At 53.8% G+C, this 18,889-nt stretch overlaps 1 protein-coding gene across 28 annotated transcripts in view; it reads right to left on the reverse strand.

The window, feature by feature from the left end:
* NRXN2 (neurexin 2) overlaps positions 1 to 17,577 on the reverse strand; it is a 97,396-nt gene extending 79,819 nt beyond the window's left edge. For 25 of the 28 annotated variants that reach the window (XM_077862272.1, XM_077862257.1, XM_077862258.1 and 22 more), the window contains exons 1-3: positions 16,818 to 17,577; positions 5,927 to 5,944; positions 1,095 to 1,124 (exon numbers count right to left, since the gene is read on the reverse strand). In XM_077862272.1, the coding sequence (XP_077718398.1) occupies positions 1,095 to 1,124; positions 5,927 to 5,944; positions 16,818 to 17,562 (793 nt within the window). In that variant the 5' untranslated portion in view covers positions 17,563 to 17,577. The remainder of the gene's footprint in view (positions 1 to 1,094; positions 1,125 to 5,926; positions 5,945 to 16,817) is intronic. The other 3 variants (XM_077862256.1, XM_077862246.1, XM_077862245.1) reach the window with 1 other exon arrangement.
* Between the last annotated feature and the right edge of the window lie 1,312 nt (positions 17,578 to 18,889).

Here is an 18,889-nt window from a genome sequence, read left to right on the forward strand (position 1 = left end):
CCCTTGGGATGTCCCCTTACCCTCACAGTTCTTGCCATAATTTCACATCCCTGCAAGAATCCCAGGTCCCTATTTTCCCAAACCTAATCTGATTCCAGATCTGAGTCTCTCCCCGCAGCCCAGTCTTCATCTGGTAGGCCTCTCCTGCCTACAGGCTAAAGACTCCCTATGGACAATGAGCCCTAATGGAGGACCACCCTGGGCATGGGGAGCAATGCCTAAGGATCTGGATACCTGAGCTCAAGAACCAATGATCAGGAGACCTGGGAGAGCTCAGCGCTGGGGAGTGGGGGAGTTACAGTCAGGATTCCTGGGCCGTCAGGTTTGCTGAACACCAGGTCTTTGGAAGATGGTAGGGACTTGTTTGAAGGGAGGCTAAAAACAGAGAAGCAACCCCAATGGTACCACCAACTAAATGTCATCTACCCACTAACAAGTCACCTCATTTCTCTGGGCCTGAAAGTCCTCATCTGTCAAACAGGGTCAAGGGATACTGGTGAGGGCAGACAGTGGGACAGCTGTGCGAAGGGGGCGTCCTGCACCTCCACTACCCTGCCCACCCCTCTTCGCTGCCACTGTGGATAGAGAGGACACCCCGCAGCCACAGGGGGAGGTCGGCGAGGCTGCCTAAAAGTCTCTTCCTCCAGCCCATGCTTTTCTCTTTGAATTTGGGTCCACAGAAAAGAAAGAATGATCGGAATGGGTGGAAGGAAATAAAACACCACCATGAGAAGGGAAAAAGAAGATACACTACCAGGAAAACTCAAAAGGGTGACTGGAGACAGCGGCAGGAGTTGCAACATCTCTTGATGTCAGAAACCAAGGTGAGATGAGGGCGAGGGCAGATGGAGCACAGCAGGGAGGACAGAGGAAGGGAAGAAGGGAGCACAGATGGGGGCCAGCCCCCCCCACCCCAGCACCCCAGTCCCCAGAACACGGAGAGACAGACGACAGAGGCAGGGGGCAAGATGGGCAGGAAGGCAGGGGGGACAGGTGGAGGCAGGGAGAGGAGGCGGGGAGAGGAACAGAAAATCCAGTCGCAGGTTGGGGGCAATCCAATCCAATCCAATCCAAACCAGAACTTCAAACCATACCTTCGCTGTTTAACGTCAGGTGAGCCGGACCTTGGAAAGGGGAAAGGGAGAAAGAAAGAAAGGAGAAAAAAAAAAAGAAGAGAAAAAGAAGAAAAGGGGAAAGAAACAAAGAAAACACGAGTCATCAAAATCAGCCAGAGAGAGGGGAGAAAAAAGCTTTTGCTGCCACAATTTAAAAACCCTTTTTAACTTGTGACAGGCATCAGGGGAAAGCCCCCAGCCCGGAAGCTGAGGAGGGGGCCCCCCCAGATGCCGGAAACAGGGTGGAGGGCATAAGGGGGGGAAGAGAGAGAGAGTGAGAGAGAGAGGAAAGGGGGGACCAAAGGGGGTGAAGGGGTTACAGGCAGAACGGGAGGAGGGGTAGGGGCAGGGGGTCACTGCAAGGGGGGAGAGGAGATTTTGGTTTCTTTTTTTTCTTCTTGCCGGAAAAAAAAGGAAAAGGAGGAGAAGCATGAGGCTGGGAGGGCTGCTTTTTCCTTTTTCTTTTTTTCTTTTTTTTTTTTCTTCCGGGAGGCGGAGAGAAAAAAAAACAGTCAACGAGAAAAAACGATTCGGATGGAGGAGAAAATAAAACACGACACAAAAATCAAAGCCACCTGGAGAGAGAGAGAGTGTCCTGTTAGCGTGGGATTAAGTGGCCAGGGGGGACCTCCGACCCCACCCTCCACCCCATCCCACACCCTGGTGAGCCTGGAGAAAAGATGGAGGGGAGTACGAGGGGGCCTGGGCTTAGGAGGAATCTCCCACCAAAGTGGGCTTCAGAAAGGCATCTGTCCGGCCCCAGAACTCTCAGCTGCCTCCCACCAATAACCTCCATATAGATTGCTGCACTCCCGGATTCTGCAGGATAAAGTTAGAGCAGAAGCAGGTAGGAGAACCAGAAACGCGGGAGCAGAGATCCTGAGCTTGGATCCTGATGAGGGGACTAGGGCCCACGTTTTGAGACACCAAGTACCAAAGAGGGCAGCCAAGGCCCATGGGCAGGAGGTCTGGCTCTCTGAGAGGTCAAAATTACTCTACGGACCCCCTTACTCTGGCCTGGCCCTCTCTGAAATGAGCAAAGAGCTGATTTGATTTGGAAAATGGGAAACAGAAGGCCTATCTCCAAGACTGCAGGCAAGCTGGGCTGGGATATTTTTTTCCAGTTACCTGGCCCCTTGTAAAAGCCTGCTCAGCCCTGACCCAGGCCTTCCTAAACCTTAGGGGGAAATATCTGGCCCATGGGACCAGCATCCTAGTCCTCGGGGAACACCAGCCACAGAAAGCCCTCCCCCAGAAAGGCTGGCAGCCCCAGGTCCCAGGGCTCCCTGAGATGACCAGCCAGGCCCTCCCTCTGCCCCCTACCCTGCGTCCCAGGTCTCTAGCCAAAAGGGTCGGGAAGGAGCAGCCCTTGGAAACCACCCTAGCGCTGTGGCAATGAGAGGGTGGCCAGCCCCAGAGACAAAAAGCCAGGCCAGTGTGGGATTATAAAGGTAAAGAACTCCAGGTGCCTCTGAGACAAAGCAGAGGCCAGGATGCCTGTGCTCCAGGAGGTCAGGGCAAAGGCCTGGACCCTGTGCAAGACGTGAGCAGAGGTTCACATCACCCCCTTCACTTCTTCTGGGGGAAAGGCATGGGTCTCCCCCACCTCTGCGTCCCAAGCCAATTGGGGGAGGGGACCGCAGCTGGGAAGGGCTGCATCGGGATAGAACAGCTCTCCGGAAGACACAGGTTTTATCCACAAAACAGGCGAGGACCAAGCATTTGGACTGAGTCTAATTCCTTGCTCTGAATGCCCCCTACAAACTTTACCCGAGATCCACTAGCATCTTCTTCCAAATCCCCTAAATCCAGGAGCCAGACCCAGAGCCCTAAACCTTTACCCAACTCTCCCAGACAGAACTAGCCTTCTCCGCAGGCTCCTATCCTTGGAGACCCAGGCCCAGGAGCTGGGTGCCCCACGACTGGCCCTCTGTGCCCCGCAGACCTGTAGGACGGCATGGGGCGGGACAGAGCCTCATCTCTCCCCTTGCAGACCCTTCCACTGCCCAGCTCCCAGGCAGCCTCATTAGCATGCGCCACTCTCCCTCTGTCACCACGGCAACCAGCTGCTCGGCTCCCTCAGGCATGACAGCACCAGCCATCTTGGTGAAGGGGAGGCCGGTTCCCTGCCCTGTCTACCCCTGGCTCCAGCCAGCCTGGCCTGAGGGTACACTCCCTAAAGCCTAAGCCCACACCCCCCGCCCCCATTTCCCAGGTCTGAAATCTCTTCTCCTTCCCCGTGCCCAGGCTGCCTGGGTAAGCCCTCCCCACCTCCACCTGTGGCATCAGCCCCTCCTCCCACCCCCGGGAGAAGAGGCTGGCAGTGATGGATGGCATTACCAAGGGTCCTTTCCTAGGGCACTTTATCTGACTGCTTCTGGGTCTTCTCTCCCTGCTACAAGAGGCTAGGGAGAAAGGAGGTAGGGCAACCAGAATCCCCAGGAGATGCTGTCAGGGGCTGGGGAGCAGGATGGCCGGGTCCCCAGGAGAAAGCTAGGCCTGAGGCACAGTGTTGAGGGGCAGGAAAAGAGGACTCCAAGATCTCAACTGCAGAGTCCAGAGCATTGTGCCCCAGAGGAGGCCCCAGCCCACCCCACCCCCTGGAACCACTCCCAGTCTCACTCCTTAACGCTTCTATCAGAACCCCCAAGAAGACCAGCATCAAGAGAAGGAAGACAGCTGCAGGGGACAAGACTGAGAGACACACAAGCAGACACATCACAGAGAGACAGACACACAGAGGCGTCACAGCCCCGGTGTGTATACACACACGCTGACAGGCGGGCACACGCAGTGCCATCTCCAAGCCAACAGGTCACCATGCCGCCCCCAACAAATGGCTCAGCAGTGTCTGTAGGGCCTCATGCCCCATTTGTCCCCGACAGTGTCCCTTCTTGTCCCTGTCTACCCGACATGCTCAGAAAAGAATTGGGTCCTCTCTGTCCCCTCCTGGCTCGGCCACCTCTCCCCAGAGGCCCTCCTGCTTTCTCCTTTAGCTTGGCTCTTCCCCCCCTCCCCCGCCAAGTTCTCCCCTTTCTGCCTCTCCCTCTACTTCTCCTTCCTGCCTCTACTTACCCCCCTCCTTTCTCCCATCTCTCTGCCCCATCCTTCCTCCCCACAAGCCTTTCCCTTCAGGCTCATTTCCCTCTCTATTCCTCCCTCCATCTCTCCCTTTGTTCCGGAGGAGACATGACATCAAGAGCAAGTAAAAGTCACATCAGCACTAAATCTTATCTCCAGCCCTCAGAAGGTTGCGTCCACCCAGACACACAGACTCTCTCTCTCTCACACACACAGAGGTAAACACTGACATGCAGAGATGCAGACATAGATGCAGACACTACTACGAAGGCACACAGAGATGTGGGCCACGCCACAGAAGACACGATGACGGGAGTGCACGCGCCTCCACATGCGCTCAGGCACCAGCACCCAAGCAGACAGGTACAGGTGTGCACGGAGGCACACAGACACAACGCAGCAGCGGAACCTCCCGAACACGTGTGCACACAGATACACACTACTCTCTCACACACACACACTCAGATGGGTGCTTGCCCGCTGGGATCAGGGGAACGGTGGTCACCCAAGGAGAAGAGACATCAGTAAGCAACAAGCCAAACCATGGACACCACAAGGAATAACAGATTCCAGGCCACACTTGAGCCAAAAGCCCTCCCCTTCTTTCCTACCCAGGACTCGGGCATCCTCGAGCATACTCGGGAGGCTGTCCCCTGCTCCTCGCACGCCAGGGCCCTGGCCCAGGGAGCTCCCAGCCTGGAGCTCCTCCACCCCCCCCACCTGCTTCTTGCTTCTCCAGGGTAAGAATGTGGGCCAGGTATGGTGACCGGGTCCCACCTCCTGCCCAGCTTGCTGCCTGCCTTCTCCACAGTGGCTGGGGGACCATCTCACCTAGTCATCCCTTCTCCCTGGCCTTGTCCACCCCAGAGGAATAAAAGGGACAGAGCCAACCAAAGCCAGAGGGGAAGACTCAGAAGATGACAGGAGCCCAGGGAGAGCCTGGGGGAAAACCGAGGCAAGGAAAGAGGTCCAGAGACAGAGCCCTGGAGAAAAAGAAAGGTAAACACAGAAACCAGAGAGAGAGAGAGAGAGAGAGAGAGAGAGAAGGAAAATGAAACAGAAGACAGGGAAGGAATGGACAGAGGGACTCCAAAGAGAGGCATGCTTCTGCCCTACCCCTGGCCTGCGGCCTGGGCCAAAGAAAGAAGGAGATCGCCCCTACCTACCAGCCCTGGGGGCAGGGGGGGCCTGCTCAAGTGTCAGAGTGGAGAAGCCGTCACCCACCTACACCTGCTGACCCAGTGACCCAGGGACACAGCTCCCCACCCTCTGCCTGCATTTTTCAGACCCAGAGCAGACCACCCAAGCAGTCCCCAGCCGCGGGCCGCCCCCCCCAACTTTGTGGCCATCTTAGGCTCCCTCAGCTGGGCTGGGCAAAAAAAGCTGTCTCCTCACTCACTTCTGGAACTTCAGATCCTCCAGCGCCATCCCTTCACCCTTACTCCTGTCTCCTCCCTAAAAAGGAGGAAATGCCAGCTGGCAGGCTAGCACTGAAGACTGGCAAGTGGAAAGGCCTGCCCTCTGCCCAGCAGTTCTCCCCAGCAAACTAATAAAGAGGGAACAGGCAAGACGTGGGGCTGAGGCAGCCAAGAGGACCCCCAGACATCCTTCCCTAGCAGGTCCCAAACATGGGGCAGGAGAGGGAGCCCTTAGGTGGCCAATGACATACCCTCATATAAGACCCCATGGTGATTGATCCACCACCCCAATGACCAAAAAGCATCACTCACCTTCCATGGGGTGCTCCTCTGCAGGCCAGCAAGGTGCAGGAAAGGGTAAGGCAGAGAGAGAGAAGAAAGGAGGGCTCATTAGTGGGGGTACCAAGAACAGGGTTCCCAGGGGGTGATGAGTTCAAAGTCCCTGAGCCCACCCAGGTCCTGGCACAAGTCACCCAGGCTGGAAGGCTCTGCTAGGAACAAGATTGAGAGAGAGCTGCTCCCGGGAGTCAATGCCTCATACACGGGGTCACGCAGTCCAGGAGGACCCAAATCTCATGTTACATTTCAGGAAACTGAGGCCCAGGGCAGGGAAGTGACCCTCAAGGTCACATGCAGAATCGGAGGAGAGCCAGGTGTGGCAGGCAGGCAGTCTTGACTTTCTCAAGTACACTCCTCCCCTGCATTCCACTGTGCCTCGAAGACAGATGGGGACACACTCACATGGAGCTTACCCGAGACACACTCACACTTGGTGACACACTGACACACATAGGCACTCAGTGATCCAGAGACACATATAATCTCTCACAACCCACACCTGAAGCCTTTGCACACCCAGATGCAACCACCTCCCACCCGACCAGGGGAGAAAAGTTATCCATAGAGGTCAGAAAACACAGTTGTGCCTCAAAGTGCCATGTGACTCCCACCCCAGGCACGTAACCTCTCTGAGCCACCAGGCCCTCCCCTGTAAAAATGAGAGAGGCAGACTACATCACTTCTGAGGCCCTGGCCCTAGGTCCTGCCGCAGCCTCTGGGTAGCCAGCCCTCACCTAGGAGGGGTCTGCTTGGGCCTGGCCCTGAGGTCTTCATCCAAATGCGGACAGTTCCTCCAGAGAAGCTACAACTCCTGCTCTGGGAGCCAGGTCACCTCCTTCTCCAAACCTTTCTCACATGCCCACCTACTGGGAGACTTTAGAGGAAGCAACAGGCGGGCAGAGAAACAGCACAACCTACAAACGTACAGACCCTGTGGGGAAACACACACATACATATGCACGTGCACATGGGCGTGCAGGCCCCAGGATACACACATATACATACAAACCGCTGTTCAGTGCACACTCACGCCCACATGCACACACTGTCTCCTACCTCCAGCATCATTTTATGTTATTTGCTCAGTGGCTCTTAGGGGGTTAGCTGCACTCCAGAAACACACACACTGTCATTTATCAGACCTTATCCCACCTCCGTAATACATACACACACACAGGCTGAATGCAGAATCAATACCCACACAGTGATCTAATACCTAATATTAGATGCATACACCACCACCACACCCCACACTCCCTCCGCCCGCTAAGACTCCTGCCCTCTGATGAACACAGCCCCCTCCCTTTCTATCCACCGACCATCTATCTGCATTTCACACAAGCCTTAACATATCTACGTGTGTTACACACAGAGAGCTTCTTTTACCTGCCAGCTGCATCCCCCAAAAGCTCTGTCCACAATAATTTTCTTAAATAAACTGAATCCCATTGCATTTATGGTAGGGGTTGCCAGAGAGCTAGAAAAATAGCTCTTAGGAAAATCCCTGGGCTCTCATGAGGAGTCTCATGTCAGAACCTCGTTGGCCCCAGTCTGTGAAGACCCTGGTCAGCACAACCATCTCTCCAGCATCTGTACGAATAAAGAGGCATGGTGATTTCTAGATAATCCAACATGGCCAGTATTTCAAAAAGGATTCCCACCTGCCACAAACGTGGGCCGTGCTATACTTAGGAAGGTGCAAGAAGCAAGCTTGGTTTGCTGGCTGCCTGAGCCTTCCCTCTCCTGGCTTCCAAGAGTCAGCTCCTAGAGACTCATTGACCTCTCCTTCTCTGCTGTTCTTTGCTTTCTGCTGATTCACCTGTGTCCCATACCTGCCATCATAGACCCTTCCTGGCTCAGGTCTCTGCCCTCCACACTCCTTCCTTCTCCCTGCCCTCCTTGGTGACAGCTCACTTCCATGGCTTAAGGACTCCCCAACCTGTGTTTGTAGACTGGGCCTCTTCCCTGGGTGCCAGTTCTGCGTCCCCATCTGTGTGCTGAGCAATTACTCAGACAGCTCTCTGACATTCAAACTCCACCACCAAAGTCATGCTTATCTCCATCCCCGCAGCAAAGTGCCCATTTCCCTGCTTTTGGCAAAGGTACTGCTTTCAACCAACATTTCTTGGGTGACCCAATAACATGTCCCCTCTTCTGCCAGGTTTGAGAGACCATGAGTTAGCCAAGTGCCCAGTACCATACTGACCCTCACCATGCATCTCACCATTACCCTCCCAACAACGTCATGAGCTTGGTGGTAGTACCTACTTCCTGTGGACAGGAAAGGAATCTTGCCCAGCAGCACAAAATCACCTTTGACTTTGATCACTGTGCTCCTAAGTCATCATAGCCCACACTCTCACCCTTCACCCCTGGCTTCCTGCAAGAGCCTCCTCCTGGGTGGTCTCCCTGTCCATCCCCAACTAGGCTCTCTTGGCACAGGTGCCAGATACACCTGTCTAAATACTGCTGTGATCAACACACATGCACACACACACACACACACACGTGCACATATGCATTCATGCTCAGAACTTTCCAGTGGCTCTGATACAAATCTCTCTTCCATGTTCTCAACCTATGTTTCCACCTGCCTTCAGAGAAGCTCTACCTGAGTGTCTCATGGGCTTCTCACCCTCAACACGTCCAAGATGGACTTCCTAACCCTTCTCCCACAAGCCCTTTCCTCCTGCCTGCTTTCTCTGATCAAGGTAGGCATCCAGAAATCAGCCTCGCTCTTTTTTTTCATATCAATCACCAGATCCTGTCAGTTCCACCATCTAAAATCCTAAAAACTGGGCAGCCCGGTGGCTCAGTGGTTTAGCACTGCCTTCGGCCCAGGGCATGATCCTGGAGACCCAGGATCGAGTCCCACATCAGGCTTCCTGCATGGAGCCTGCTTCTCACTCTGCCTGTGTCTCTGCCTCTCTCTCTCTCTCTGTTTCTCTCATGAATAAATAAATAAAATCTTCAAAAAAATAAAATAAATTAAATCCTAAAAACTAAAAAAAACTCCTGGAAATGCTTTTCATCCCCCATCCCTCCTCCACCACAGCCCCCATGTCCAGACCCTCCTCGATTTTCTCCTTGGAATATTAATAAGCCTCTTCAATGATCCCCCCCCTACAGCCAGTCTTTCCTCCTACAATTCTTAGTTCACGCACCACCAAAGTGGTCTAACCAAGTCATGATCCTGCTTAGAATCCTCCAGGGCTTCCCAGTGCCTCCAGGATAAAGTCTGACCTTCTCAGGTAAGTCCATTGGAAGTTCGGCCATGCTTCCCTCCAACCTCCTTTCCTGCAACAATCCAGGCTCCAGCCACACCCAGCTGCCGTCCATCCTCTGATGTGCTACATTTCTGCACATACCATTCCCTTGGCTTAAAACATCCTTCCCTGTTCTCACTCCTCCCACCCTCAGCTCTTGTTTTAAGACCAGGTCAGTATACCTCTGTTTGTGTTCCCAACTGGCTTCGCAGGCAGGGCTAGCCGCCCCTCTTCTGTGCCCACTCTCAATATGTACATTGTATTATTATTTCACTTTATTATATCTCTATTGCAATTGCATTTCCATGTCGGCTTCCTGGCTGGACTGTGCAATATCCAAGAGCAAGGACAATGTCTCATTCATCTCTACCTCCAGCTGCTTGCAGTTCCCGGCTCAGGAAAAGGCATGCCTATGTTTGTTGAATGAATAATCAAAAACACTTCTCACATACTGAGTACTTCAAGTGTCCCTGGCTCTTTCTGTGCATTGTTTCCATCCCTCATCAGTGGATGCTGCTATATCAGTCTCTCCTAGAGATGGGGAAACTGAGCCTCATAAGGTGGAAGAGACTTGTCTCATGGCACGCTGCTGGTGAGGGACAGAGTCAAAATGTGGCTTTCAAACTTCCCATGGGCTACATTCTTGGCTGGAAGTCAAGACTTTTATTAGCTGACCTGACTCTACAGTTCTTATCTTATCTCCCCCAAAGCACAACCATCTTGGTCTCCTCGCCCACCTGCCACTCCCCCCTCCGCCCACCCCCTACCCCCTACACACCCAGCTCACATCTCCTAGACTGCTCATTTAGGCTGTGTTGCTGGAGAGAAAACCCTGCCTGTTCCTTTCCACCTCCATGGATCTCACTCACTCACTCACTCCACAGATCTCAGCCCCCATTCAAGATCTGGCTGAGTCTCACCTCCTCCTTGTAGCCTTCTCTGACCACCGGGGTTAATGATCATAGTAGCATTTATTGATCATTTACAATAGTGACTGGCATGTTGTAAAGGATTTCCATGCAACTCATTTAGTCCTTGCAACAACACTGTCACCTCCATCTTATAGAGTAGGACATTGAAGAACAATGTGATTAAGTAAATTGCCCAAGTTTACACACATAGCAAGTAGCAAAGTCGGATTCGACCCTGGGCAGCCCTTGCTCTTAACCACTCTGCCATGTGAGGCTTTCCTTGTGGGTATCTTTCTCCTCTCTGGGTTCTCATGCCAGCCACCCCCTGTACTGCTCTCTTGAGCCTGGAGCCATCTCCAGCAGCAGAAACTGTCAGGACCACGGGTATCGGATGTTACAGCTGACTGAATGATCCCACATATGTGACTCATTTACTCAGCTTACACACAGAGGTCTTATCTGCCCCACCAGCGGGCATAGAGGGTATTGTCTTGCCTAATACGAACTCGGGATTCCAGCAGATTCGTTATCAAGGACAGTGATGAAGACCAGAACAAAAGAAAAGAAAAGGTTCTGAGCAGCCAAAACGAACATGATTGACAGTTATACATTAAAAACTGTTATCTCCTCATGGGAGAACCTCTCAGACATTGCCGAGAACCCCATCACTGGTGGCGACACACAGCCCCAACACGCTTGGCAATGCTGATTTCCAAGTTCGCAGAGAGGTGGGGAGAGAGGTGCCACCTGACAACTCCTCTTAAGAGAGGAGGTGGAAAAACTCAGAGAAGCTAATTTAAGGACTCCAAATACAGCAGTCAGGCATCATGTCAGGCAGGGACAAACCTCAATGAAGGAACCACTGTGTGACAGGCCAATACCTGAGGGGAATCACGACATCCTGAGTCATCTGGAAAAGGTTAAATCACTTTCCAAATATTATGTTTAGGGAGGCAGAGAGGTGTGCAACATATCTCAGAAAGATTTCCATCTGAAATGGTTTCAGTGTTGGTGAGTTCTGTACTTTAATGGGATAACGCTCCACTTTCCGGGGTGAGTTCCTCCCCCCCACCCTCCCTCCCACCCCGGCTCCTGAAGACTGAGATTTTACTGATCGATTTCTACTGCCCTCCTTGGTGCTGGGACAGCTGGCTGACAAACACAGGCACACACCCTCGTCACATACTGACTTGAGGGAGAAGCTGTGACCCGAAGAATTTGGGGGTGGTTACTGGCTTCTGCTGAAATGCTGTCCCCAAATACCCCCCAGGAAACCAAACACGAGTAATGCATGGGCACAACTGACCAACTGCCTGAGCTTCGGGAGGCAGCATGGACAAAGGTGGGCAGGGCAACAGGTCTCGGAGTCAGCTCCAGGTTCAGATCCTAGCTTTTCCATCTCTGGCAGTGGCACAAGAATTAAATGATATAAAAGTTCAAGGCACCTAGAGAAAAACACTCACTAGCTGTGAGGCCCTGTGCCCTCCCCCCTTGACTGTGTGATCTGGTCTCTTTTTTTGTTCTAACTGCTCCTTCGCTATGTCTGTGGCCACTCCTCTCCAACTGTGGGCTCCTCTGAAGTCTCTTCACCTTCTTCTTGACCACCTCATCCAATTCCAGAACTTCAAATAGTCTCTCTCTCCATACAGGCCCCTGTGGCACCCAGGTCTCCATCCACAGCCCTGCCTGCAACTCAAAGCTCCAGTCTCACATTTCCAACAGCCCGGATGCCTTGGTCTAAGATCAAGGGACACCGCAGTTTGACACGTGTATGATCTGTGACCCAACCCTCTCAAATCTGCTCCCCATCCATCCTCCACTTTCCTTTCACTTTGCTGCTGCCTACGCCGCTGCCGCCGCCACCACCACCACCACCACCACCACCACCATCACCACCACCACCGTCCTTCAAGCAAACTTGAAACCCCATCACCCTTGACTCCTCCCTGTGAGTCCTAGAGCTTCCATCCCAGCAACAGCTCCCGAGCACCAGAGCACCAGCACCGCTGCTTCTACTACTGTCACAAGTGCCACCCCCCATCCTCACCACTCTCCAAGACAAGCACGGTTCAGAGCCTCAAAATCTCTCTCTCTTGAACTATCTCCCAACTGATTTTTCCACTGCACAACTCTGCTCCCTCTAATGCTTCTATACCACACTCCCAGCTTCTGAAATATAGCTCTTATTATTCATATATCTACTCAAGATTCTTTGGTGGCTGCATTTGCCAATACTCAGGACACAATAGCCAATAAATTTTGGTTGAATGATTAAGTCAAAACTCCAAGATGTGACTTCAACCTGCTTCTCCTGCTTTAGATTCCATTCTTTTTCTTATATTCTTGGTGCCCCTCTACGGACATGGCGTACACATCCCTTCCTTCCACGTCTTTGTTTTTATTGTCTATGCATGGGGTGGCCTCCTCAAACCAAGCTTACTCATCCATGCCTAAGGTCAATAGCATGCCTTTTATTCAATAGCAATATTGCTTCAATAGCATGCCTTTTATTACGGATCCCCCTCCCCAACTTGTAAAACCATCTCCCTCCTCAAAAGATCAATAGCATTCTGCTTGTTATAGTAACTACCATCTACTAACCATTTATTATGTACCAGACATTCATTTAATACCCACAACAGACTTGTGGGACAAGCATGCTTATCTCCATTTACAGGTAAGGAAAAATTCGTCCGAAGGGTAGGCATTCACCTGATGGCATAGGCCTAGTAAATGCAGAAGTCAGATTGAAACCCAGACCTGAAGGGCCCCTGGAGGGCTCAGTCTGTTAAGCTAAGCGCCTGCCTTCAGCTCAGATAATGATCCTGGGGTCTTGGTATCAAACCCAGTGTCGGCCTCCCTGCTCAGAGGAAAACCTGCTTCTCCCTCTTCCCCCTCTGCTGTGCTCTTGCTCTCGTTATCTCTTTCTCAAATAAATAAATAAAATCTTTAAAGAAAATTTTAAAAAGAAAGAAAGAAACCCAGACCTGAGTCTGCATTTGATCACTAAGCTGCACTGCCTTGCTGCATCTCTTTGGGAATATATTACACTATTTCGTCTGTTTTCTTTTGCTGGTGTTTATTGACCATCTTCTATGTGCCAGACACTAGTCTAAGCACTTCATGTGAATTAGCTGATTTAGCTCCCATAACAACTCTGTAAGGTAGGTACAAATTATTACCCCCCATTTTCCAGAAAAAAAGAAACCAGGACAGAGAGAGCTGAAGTCCAAGGTCACATGGCCTGGGCAGTCTGGCTGCAGAATCTGTGCTCTTCACCACACACTGGACTGCTTTTTTACCTGTTTTCCCAATTAAACAGCCGACACCCCGAGCAGCATCTTATTCATTTCTGACCCCCCTTCAGCTCTCAACATGAGGCCTCACACAAAGAAGGCCTCAATAGCTACTTATAGAATTCAATCACCAACCAACATAAGAAGCCCACACATGAATAACATGCCTCTACCTCCCTGCTGGCACACCATCACTACAAGTAGCTTTATACTCCTCTCCTGAACTAGGTAGACCCCTGCCATCCGTCCTATACATCTGTGCACCCATTCCACTCGAGGTCTCACACATATACCTGCACAGCCTCTCCCCTGGTCACTTTTCAGCCCTTTATCCTCACACATGAGTGACAGGAGGAGTTCACATCCAAATCACTGCACAGTCCCTGTCGATTCCATCCCAGCTTTGGTGATAATCAGCAGTGGGTACACACACTTAGTTACTCATACTTAGCTCTCTCTTCAATTACCTGTGGTTAGAACTGCCCCCCTCACACTGGGTGGGGAGGGGCGGGGGCAGGGAAAAGCACATTTCCTAACAGGGAAGTTCTCGGTCAATGGGTAGGCCCAGACCCAGGAAGGCAGGGGGGATTCCAAAGCATCCACAAATCCATATGCACACCAGATACTGAAGGCAAATTGATATGTCTTGCATATAAAGCTAAAAAACTTTTTTTCTAATGTATATTTGATTAACCACAATGGCAAATATAACATTGAAGTCATCTAAAAGCTTTCCTGAATTCATAGCAGTTTGAGTCGTCCATTTTCACAGCGGACAGATATAAAAATAACTCCTATTTGGAAAGGTACTGTGAATTACTGGCTTTTTAAAATGCCCACAATCTCCATAAAATTGAGAATCACTCAAAGCAGATAATAATGACGTGACTGTAACTTCAGGGGAAACCTGGGGACTCTGGCCCTGGGATCTGTCTTGGGATGAGGAGCCAGGCCTAGTCCCCTTAAAGTCTTCCTCCTCAACCCCCACACCCAAAGGTAGGAGTGCATTCCTTTCCTCCTCTGCTGGATGAGAATGTACTAGAAGTAGTGTAATGAGCACAGGATATTACAAAAGCTGCCCAGGAAATAGGAACAAATATAAAGAGAGGGAATGAGGTCACAGGGTGGGGAGAAGGAGACAAATCAGTAGGGCTGTCACTGTGCCTGTCACCTCCAGAAACAATCAGTGTTTACAACCCCAGGCCCACCCACAACATATATCTGAAAATATACGCAGACATATTTCCATATGCACATACCCAAGCCTTTATTCTCTCAAATACTTATTAGTATATCTTAATTCATTCTACAAATCCTTATCAAACACCCACTAAGGGCCTGGTACTATATTCGGTACTAGGAAGGCAGAGAGGACTATCTCTGCTCTTTTATCACAGACAAAGCACCACCACTCCCCAACAGCTATCACACATACATACACACAGAGGTAACTCTCCCCCAACCAGCTGTATGGCACTCACCTAATACCCCTTTTCCTTTTCTTCATGAATCTCATACACACACACACACACACACACACACAAAATGTGTCAGATATGCAGCCATCTCTCCCAGCTCAACACAGCTAACACATTTATCTCATACACATCCAACACATCCATATGATACACACAACTGTCTCTCCTCCACACATCTCAGACACACAACCACACAGCTCATATTCAAAAGCACACACCTTGTTTGGCTCACTGGGCACCTCACTGGCCAATAAATCCTTTCAGTGAATGGACACCGGGGCTCTGGTGGACCAATGTGCCTCTGGCTGCATTTTTCAAACACTTAGGCCCAGTTTTGCCAGTGAGACCAGGGACTAACTACTGTAACCTTTCTGTAGCTCAAATTCCCCCTTCCATCAAGTTAGAAGTGTGGTTCATCCTATTTTCTTAGAAAGGCTGGGAGGGGAAAGGTCATAGAGATCAGAAAATCAAGTTCAAAGTCTTGAAAAGGAAGATTCTCTATGGAGTTCCAATGTCTTACTGAGGTCTCACATTAAAACACATGCACACGGTTACCTACACATGAGCACACACCCTTACACCTGTGTACTATTCAATCTCCTAGGCACTGCACTCCCATCTGTAAACACTACTCTGTTCAAGCAAACCATTCGCACATAACACACACAGTGCCAGACTCACAGCTCCACATGCAGGCAAACACACACAGACACACACTTTCACAGTTTAGGGAGCACCTGAACTCCTTGGAGAAAAGGTGAGAAGGTGTCAGGTTAACTTAATACACACAGTTCCTGAAGATATATCCCACAACCTTATATAAATAACCCCACAAAAGCAATCCAAACACTCTCCTTAAGGATTCCCCCACCACAACCGCAGATACACAGTTAAAATACTGTATATCCCAAACCCAGGGCCGCACCTGCAGACTCAACTCCTCCCATGGCTGTCCGCATGCTGGCAGCCAGCAGGACACCCATCCCCAAAGCAGTCCTAGGGCTGCACCAGTCTGTAGGCACATGCAGGCACACACATGCACATGCACACACTCCCCCCAAAGACTCCACCTCTTGAGAGAGTGGGCAGACACACACACAGCTGCTAGATGGCCCGCAGCTTCTAGCGATCTGGGACAGAGGAAAGCATGCCTGCACCGCAGACCAGGGCCGAAGGAGATTCCCATCCCCACCCCCAAACTGATGGGGAATGTCTCCCCCACTCCCCCACCAGACCAAAGTACAGCAAGTGCCTTCAAGTCCCTCCTTCCCCCTGAACCACAGCCCACAGGGACCCGGGCCTGGCGCCACCAGCGACCTGTCCCCTCTTCACTCGGCTCCGCCTCTGGGGAATTCGTGGAAGCTCTCCCTCCCCCAAAACTTCCCTTCCCAGTCACAACCCCGCCATCTGCCACCCCCCTCACCTGCCCTTGCTGCGCGCCCTTCTCCCCACGCCCGGTCCCTCTGCCTCCCGTCCCGCCCGAGCCTCAGCGGCGGTACTTCCCACGCTTCGCTCTCAGAGGCTCGCAGACCGCGGCCGCCCCGGCCCCGCCCCGGCCCCTCGCGCTCCGCCCCCAGGCGGCCCACCCCGCCGCCCCCGCCAGCCGTCCTCGCGACCTCTCCCGCGCCCCCCGCCAGCACCAGTCCGGCGCCCACACTCCCTCGCTCACCCCACCCGCAGGACCGCCAGCGCCCGGCCCTCGCCCTCCGGCCACCCCCGCAGGGCCAGACCACACGGCGCCACCCCCAGGGCGTCCCGCACTGGCCGCACCACACAGATCACTGGTTGACCGGGCGCTCCCTGTCCGCACCGCGCGTCCTCACCCGCCCCTCGCGACCCTCGCGTGCTGGTGCGGACACCCCCAGGCCAAGACCCCGGGACGCGGCGCCCGGCGGCGGCTCCCCCGGGCTCACCTTCGCTGCAGAACTTGCCGCCGAAGCCCGTGTGGCTGCAGTCGCAGCCCACCTCGCCGGGGGCCAGCACCGTGCAGAGGCCGCCGTTGGCACAGGGGTTGCGCGCGGGTGCGCACAGGGGGTCGGCGGCGGCGCCTCGCAGGCCCTGGCTGCCCAGGAGCGCGGGGGGCCGCTCGCCCAGCTTCAGGTTGGCCAGGAGGCCGCGGAAGGGCGGCTCGTACTTGACGGTGCTGAGCGTGAGCGCCGAGAGGCGCACGTCGGGCGGGATGCCGCCCACGAACAGGTCGCTGGCCACCTGCATCTCTCGCCGCTTGGAGCGCACCTCGGCCGAGCGGACCTCGCCGTCCACCGCCAGCGCCGTGCGGCGCGCATCGCGGGTCAGCAGCACCATGTGCCAGCGGTCGTCGGCCGCCGGCGTGTCCAGCTGCAGCGTGGCCGGCTCGGCGCACGAGAGCGTGAAGCGCAGCCGCAGGCGCCCATCCACCAGCAGCAGCTCCAGGAAGTCGCAGTCGCCGCCGTCGTCCAGGTAGAGCAGCAGCGCGCGCGTGGCGTTGGTGCGCAGGCTGAAGCTGAGCTCGCCGCTGCTCGCCGCGCCCGCCCAGCGCGCGTAGCGAGCCCACTGCCCCGGGCCGCCGCCGAACTCCAGGCCGCCCGCGCCCGCCGCCAGCGTCAGCAGCAGCAGCAGCAGCGGCAGCGGCGGCGGCGGCGACGGCGACGGCGGCCGCCACGGGCTCCCGGCCGCCATCCCCCCGGCCCCGCCCGGCCCCCGGCCCCGCTCAGGTTTCAGAGCCGCGGGTGCATGGGGCGGGGAGGGGGCCGGGTGCCCCCCGCGCCGAGCGGGGCTCCCTCGTCGGCTCACGGTGCCATGAGCCCGGCCGCGGGGCGAGGCGCAGAGGCCCAGGTCCCGGCCTCCCGGGGCGGCGGCGGCTGCGGCGGAGGAGGAGGAGGAGGAGCAGGAGGCGCCCCTCCCCCGCTGCGGGCTCCAACGAAAGGTGGGGGAGGGATGCCTGCGGGGAAACAGAGAGGAAAGGGTTAATGAGGGGCTCGCAGGAGGGGAAGGGTTAAGGGAGGGGATCATTGGTGCTGATTCCCCCGTCACCCAGTTGTTTCCCTTTAGGATTTGAGGAGCTGGCCCTGACCCAGAGAGGGTCCCAGAGCAAGGGACATCACCGTGGACGGTAGTTCTGGGGCCCAGCACTTGCAGAGAGATGGCACTCATTAGGGTGATTATTAATTTGAGACGTGCGCGAGTGGGTAGTAGCCTCTTAAAGGTTCGGTGGGAGCCCAGGTCAGGACCAGGGCCAGCTCCTGGGGGTGAGGCCTGGAGAGCTACCCCAAGCTGGTGACCCCAGCCCCTTCCTCTCTCAGAGCCACCCAACATCTGTGTGGTGCTCCCACCACCAGCCAGCCAGTCGCGGCTCTCTCGTCAGCTCCTGATGCTGGATAATGAAGTTGCTAAATAATTCATTGGGATTAATTAAACGCCAATTCATCAATGGGATCATTGGGTAACCTGGCTGAGAAGGGGGCAAGGGAGAGAAGCTAGCGAGGATCGGCCAGGCCCCAAACCGTCTCCATCCATGCAAGGACACAAGCATCTGATTCCACATCTCCAATCCCCCCCCCCCCCCAGATAACACTCACCCCAGCCTGGGTCCCAACCCCACTGATCACCAGCCCAGATCCTTCCTAAACCTAAATGTCTGTCACCCTCAACATCCAGTTTCCAGTCCTCAGCCTCAGGCCTGGCCCAATACCTGGGTTCTCTTCACCCCTCAGTTCCACCTCCCTCCCCATCCAGGGCTGGGGGAGCCACCAGGAGGCAAGCAAGCTTATTTACATAAAATTGCCTTTCTGAAATGATTACCCTTGTAACGGGCTGTCAGAGAGCAATTTATACCCCACACCGGGGAGGGGAATTTGCATCTCGTTAAACTCCGAGTCGTAATTATTTATATCCAACAACCCTCCTGAATATTGCATTGATTTTATTTTGGGGAGGGAGGAAGGGAAGGAGGTGGGGAGAAGCTTGGGAAAGAAGCAGGGAGGGGCCAAAGTTTAGGAAGAGATAG

This window comes from Canis aureus, chromosome 21, assembly GCF_053574225.1.
Source record: "Canis aureus isolate CA01 chromosome 21, VMU_Caureus_v.1.0, whole genome shotgun sequence".
Taxonomy (NCBI): Eukaryota; Metazoa; Chordata; class Mammalia; order Carnivora; family Canidae; genus Canis; species Canis aureus.